Raw genomic sequence first — 5,987 nt, forward strand, 5'->3', positions numbered from 1 at the left:
CCCTGGAACGCCCATTCTCTCTCTCCCTCTTTCTGCCTCTTTCTTTCTCTTTCTCAAATAAATAAAATAAAAATAAAGTTTTTTAAAAAAGAGTCTTCCTTAATTTCTCCATCTTCTCTCTCTCTCTCTCTTTTGCAACAGAGTCTTGCACTGAGCCTAGAACTTAACAATGACGCTGCTTTTATGTAGGCGTTGGGCACGTCAGTTCAGTTTCTTATGCTTGCATAGTGAACACTTTATCCCCTGAGCCATATCCCCAGTCCATGCCTTTTCACGTTGTTCTGGGAACTGAGCTCAGGTCTTCTGCTTGCTCACCCCTGCTCATGTTTTGCAGGTCTGTCTGTCAGTTCTATGTCCAGGAATGACTAGAGCTTAAGTTGAACACTTGTGGTATTTCATGATCTGTGGGTGGACCCCTTCCAGAAAGAGCGTGCCGTCTGATGGGACACAATTTTGTTGTCTGAAGGGGGCCATTCTGTGGTCATCTGAACATAAGACAATAGCAGATATGTCATTTTTCCCGAGACTGAGCTGTGAATTGTTTTTGCTTGACAACCTCTAGCTTTCCCGGATCAGGGGTATGGGGCAAAGGCTGTGAGGAACCCTGAGAGACCCCCACTGGGGAGAAGAGGAAGGACGGAAGGATGGAGTCCATGGGCTCCAAGGTATTTGTGAGCAGGGCCAGAACCAGCAGATGTGCGGAACCCTGACACTCCTTCCCTCTCCGTGGGCAAACCGAGACCCGCCTGGCCTCCAGGACAAAATGTGAGAGATTTAAACAGGCCAGGCATGGACGCACATGCCCCGTGATGCCAGCGCTCAGGGGAAAGAGGCAGGAGGACTGGCACAAATGTGAAGTCAGCCTGGTCTTTATTTTCTATATCATGTTTCAGGTTAGCTAGTGAGACTGTGTGCAAAAGGGAAAACAAAGAGAGACTTAGAGAGACGAAGGAGATGCTCTGTTTTCGTTTTTGTTTTCCAGAATGGTCTCCCCTTTCCATTGAACAGGACTGGGGCAGGGATGGAGAAATTCAACAGGAATGAGGAGGTGAGCCCAGAACTACTGAGAGGCCCAGGCATCATAACGTGGAGCCTCGTCCTGTATGGCTTCCAGACGACCCTTTGTGCTCTTTCTAGACAGCCCCTCCTCAAGGCTCAGGGGCCTGTCTGGCTGCTGAACTCCCAGGAGGTCCCGGGGTGTGACCTTCCTCCTCCATCCCTCCCTTCCCCCCAACCCAAGGCCAGCTATAAAGCTGGCCAGCTTCAGCTCTCAGCAGCCCCAGCCAGGACCAAGACCCTCCCAGGGCATCTCAAGAACACATCCATCCACACTTTTGGGGGCAGTACCATGCGACCCCTGTGGCTCTGCTGGGCACTCTGGGCGATGCCCCTGGCCAGCCCCGAGGCAGCTTTGTCTGGAGAGCAGGTCCTGGACAGCCTGTTGAAGCAGCTGCAGCTGGACCAGCCACCCGTCCTGGACGGGGACGCTGCGGAGGGACTGGCCATCCCTGCCCACGTGCGGGCCCAGTACGTGGCCCTGCTGCAACACAGCCACGCTGATCACTCCCGTGGGAAGAGGTTCAGCCAGAACTTCCGAGGTGAGCCCTGCCGCCCCTGGTCCCTGGGGAGGATGGAAGGGTCATGCTCAGTCTGGTAGTGCCTGTGGCTATTCACTTTGTGGGGCATAGAGTGGAAGCCATGGGGCTCCACAGTCTGATGGCAGTGAGGAGGGGGCACAACCTGCGAAGGTGGCTGGACCTATGACCTTAGACTCTGGGGGTGCACTGAGGGACCCTAAGGGCCAGAAAGATGAAGGGGTGGACCAGACTGGACCACTGAAAAAGCCCAGACGTAGAGAAGAGGGGGCAGAGAAAATCAGAACCATGAAAGACCTGGCTCCTCTCAAGAGCTAAGGAAGGGGGCAGCTGGACTTTCGGGGCTCAACATCTGCATCAGTGGCTGGATGTCCCCAGGTGCCACAGACTCTGAAGCGAGTGACTGAGTAGAGGCTGCCTTAGGGAACAGAAGATCCAGAAGCCCCGGGGGGGGGGGGGGGACGGTGCGGGGGTATCCAGCTGTGGGAATGCAGGCATATGGATGGACGCAGTGTCTCCTGTCCTCTCCTGGCTGGAATCAGCTTTCAGGGTTAAGCCAGGCCCAAGGGCAGGCACCCAGCGAGGGTCTGCCCCTCCCCAGCTCCATTAGCTCTCTTTCGGTGCTGGGTGTGAACAGCGCTTGAACAAGAGGAGGATTTTGAAGTAATTAGGTTTGTTCCAGACGCATGGAACAGGACCATGACCCGGCTGCCAGCACAGTGACCCTGCCACCCCTGGAGGTCGCCGCCCGGTGTCTTGACTGAGCCTGCCTGTCTGTGTCTCCAGAGGTGGCGGGCAGGTTCCTGGTGTCCGAGGCTTCCACGCATCTGCTGGTGTTCGGCATGGAGCAGCGGCTGCCCCCCAACAGCGAGCTGGTGCAGGCCGTGCTGCGCCTCTTCCAGGAGCCGCTTCCCAGAGCCGCGCTCCGCAGGCACGAGCGGCCCACCCCGCGCAGCGCCCGCGCCCGGGTCACCATCGAGTGGCTGCGCGTCCGCGACGACGGCTCCAACCGCACCGCCCTCATCGACTCCAGGTGGGGGTCACGGCGGCACTCGGTGGGCGGGGAGGGGGGCTTTAGGAGAGGAGCAGATGGGGTTGGGGATGACGAGGCGGGACGGGCCTCCCCGGGCGGGCCCGTGGCGGCCGTGCAGGTCCCCTCCTCTGACGCGCGCGTCTGGGTCTCAGGCTGGTGTCCATCCACGAGAGCGGCTGGAAAGCCTTCGACGTGACCGAGGCCGTGAACTTCTGGCAGCAGCTGAGCCGGCCGCGGCAGCCGCTGCTGCTGCAGGTGTCGGTGCAGCGGGAGCACCTGGGCCCCGGGGCCTCGGGCGCGCACAGGCTGGTGCGCTTCGGGGCGCAGGGGGCGCGGGGCGAGCCTCAGCTGGAGCTGCACACGCTGGACCTCAAGGACTATGGGTAAGTGCTGTGGGTCCAAACGATGAACGGAATAGAGAGACGAATGAGGAGGAGTGTGACTCCTGGACTTCTTCCTCCATTAGCTCTGCCTTTGACTGGCATGAGTCTTCTGGTATGCCACCAGGCACCTTTGGGTCTCAGCGTCCTCACATGCAGTAGGGCTTCTCTCAAGGTTCCTTCGTGGATGAAATGCAGAGGCACCCGAGTTAATACAGAGGATATACCTAGTCCAGTGTCTCGCCTATTAGGGAACCTGAGGTAGGAGTGACTGGCACTATGTTCCCAACGTGTTTCTTCATTTGTCCCCTATCCTTTAGGTGTCCTCTTTGAATACCTTGAGATAGAACGTCTCCTTTTTTAAAAAACAATTTCTTAATAGTTAATATTCTTTTTACTTATTTATTTATGAATGAAAGAGAGAACGGGCATACCAGGGCCTCTAGCCATTGCAAATGAACACCAGATGCATGCGCCACCATGTGCATCTGGCTTACACTGGGGATCTGGGGAATCAAACCTGGGTCCTTGGGCTTTTCAGGCAAGTGCTGTAACCGCTAAGCCATCTCTCCAGCCTGAGAAATGGATCTTAAGTCTCCCTCCCAGATGCTGACCTCTGACCCCTTCTTGTCCCCACAGAGCTCAAGGCAACTGTGACCCTGAGGCACCTGTGACAGAGGGCACCCGCTGCTGCCGGCAGGAGACCTACCTGGACCTGCAGGGGATGACCTGGGCTGAGAACTGGGTGCTGGAGCCCCCAGGGTTCCTGACCTATGAGTGCGTGGGCAGCTGCCTACAGCCGCCTGAGGCCCTGACCTTCAAGTGGCCGTTTCTGGGGCCCCGACAGTGCATTGCCTCAGAGACAGCCTCGCTGCCCATGATCGTCAGGATGAAGGAGGGAGGCAGGACCAGGGCCCAGGTGGTCAGCCTCCCCAACATGAGGGTGCAGAAGTGCAGCTGTGCCTCGGATGGGGCACTGGTCCCAAGGGGGCTGGAGCCCTGGGCCTGATGTTACCAGTGAGTCCTCTAATCAGACCTGCATGGTGGCAGGTCTGAATGTAGGTCTCAATTTTACAGTAATTTTTTTTTTACAAATTTACTTAGCGAGTTATCCTTGTCCTTAGTGCCCGTGTGTTACCTCTGCCCCATATTCTTCCATTTCCTGTCCTTGTCCACCTCCCAGCCTAAGCACTTACATGAGTAAATAATGCCGTTCCACTGAGAAACCCTGGCTCACTTAGCAGAGGACGCGGCTGAGCAACAGATTGCCAGCTGAGAGTATATTCTGGCACATTCTCAGCTGATGGTGGAACAAAAGTAGCGAAATAGCTGACTTACTCTATAATCTGATAAATTAGAACAAAACAAAAATCCCTATGCCCCCTAGACAGCAAGGACATAATGGGAAAGAAATCCCTTTGTCCAAAATACTGACTTGTTCTAGGATTTTTAAAACACATCTAGGTTCCTGTTCCTGACAGGGTCCTATAGAGGAGGTAATATAAACAGCTACAGACTGGGGCAGTGGACACACAATCCCATTTGGCTTCTGGATCTGATGGGGCCACACATGGGGACCTCAAGCTCGTTTTGGGCCCCCATGTCCTCTTTTTATTTTGTTTTGATTTTGATTTTTTTTTTTTTTTTTAAGGCAGGATCTCACTATAGCCCAGGCTGACCTGGAACTCATTTTGTAGTCCCAGGCTGGTCCTAAACTCACAGTGATCCTCCTACCTCAGCCTCCCAAGTGCTGGGATTCAAGGCATGTGCCATCATGCCCAACTTCCATGTCCTCTTAAAGGGAATAGTGGGCTTCCCTTAAGAGACTTCTTTGCTCCAAGGATCAGACAGGCCTTCTCCAGCATCAGCATTGCCTGGGCACGTTTAGTATTCCCTCTGGGTCCTAGAGAATGTATCACTAGAAATCACAGTGTTTACCTGGTGCTGTTTTATATACTTAGCAAGGCCAATTGAATAGATAATCTGAAGTAACAAAATAAAAGTCATGTTTCACTCTGTGCCTCTGTATTGAATTAGTAGTAGTTTTTGTTTTGTTTTTCAAGGTAGGGTCTCACTCTAGCCCAGGCTGACCTGGAATTCACTCTGTATTCTCAGGGTGGCCTCAAACTCACAGTGATCCTCCTACTGCCCAAGTGCTGGGACAGAGAGATAAAGAGAGAGAGAGAGAGAGAATTGGCATGCCAGGGCCTCAGCCATTGCAATCGAACTCCAGAAACTTGCACCACCTAGTGGGCATGTGTAACCTTGAGCTTGCCTCACCTTTGTGTGCCTGGCTAACATGGGATCTGGAGAGTGGAAATGGGTCCTTAGGCTTCACAGGCAAGCTCCTTAACTGCTAAGCCATCTCTCCAGCCCAATTTGTAGTATTATTATTCTCTCTCTCTCTCTCTCTCTCTGTGTATGTGTGTGTGTGTGTGTGTGTGTGATGTAGTATATGTAGTAAATGGTATATGCATGTGTGTATGTAGAGTTGCACACACCATGTGCATACATGCAGAGGCCAGAGGAAAACTTTGGGTGCCCTTCTTTCCCTTCTTGCTCTCTTTTTGGATTTTCAAGGTAAAGTCTTGCTGTAGCCCAGGCTGACCTGGAATTCACTCTGTAGTCTCAGGGTGGTCTCGAATTCATAGTGATCTGCCTACCTCTGCCTCCCGAGTGCTAGGATTAAAGTTGTGAGCCACCATGCCCAGCTTTTTAAAAATTTTATTTGATTTTTTTTTTTCCTTGAGGTAAGGTCTCACTGTAGCCCCAGGCTGACCTGGAATTTACTATGCAATCTCAGGGTGGCCTCAAACTCATGGCTATCCTCCTACCTTTGCCTCCTGAGTTCTTGGATTAAAGGTGTGCACTACCATGCCTGGCTCTAAAGATTTTATTTATTTATTTGAGAGAGAAGAGAGACATGCCAGGACTTCTAGCCACTGCAAAGGAACTCTAGATGCATGTACCAACTTGTGC

General features: G+C 53.3%; 1 protein-coding gene across 2 annotated transcripts; it reads left to right on the forward strand.

Annotated features, from left to right (window-relative positions):
* The first annotated feature begins 1,348 nt into the window (after positions 1-1,348).
* LOC101604442 (left-right determination factor 1) lies at positions 1,349-4,541 on the forward strand. 2 transcript variants are annotated; one of them, XM_045141594.1, is made up of 5 exons: positions 1,349-1,598; positions 2,382-2,424; positions 2,527-2,628; positions 2,781-3,011; positions 3,648-4,541. In XM_045141594.1, exons 1-5 carry the CDS (start codon positions 1,349-1,351, stop codon positions 4,015-4,017), a joined length of 996 nt encoding a protein of 331 aa, XP_044997529.1. In that variant the 3' UTR covers positions 4,018-4,541. The 2 variants fall into 2 exon arrangements, with proteins under 2 accessions (XP_044997529.1, XP_004653476.2); XM_004653419.2 differs by having other exon boundaries at positions 2,382-2,628.
* Positions 4,542-5,987: the final 1,446 nt, after the last annotated feature.

The sequence above is a fragment of the Jaculus jaculus genome, chromosome 1 (genome assembly GCF_020740685.1).
Source record: "Jaculus jaculus isolate mJacJac1 chromosome 1, mJacJac1.mat.Y.cur, whole genome shotgun sequence".
Taxonomy (NCBI): domain Eukaryota; kingdom Metazoa; phylum Chordata; class Mammalia; order Rodentia; family Dipodidae; genus Jaculus; species Jaculus jaculus.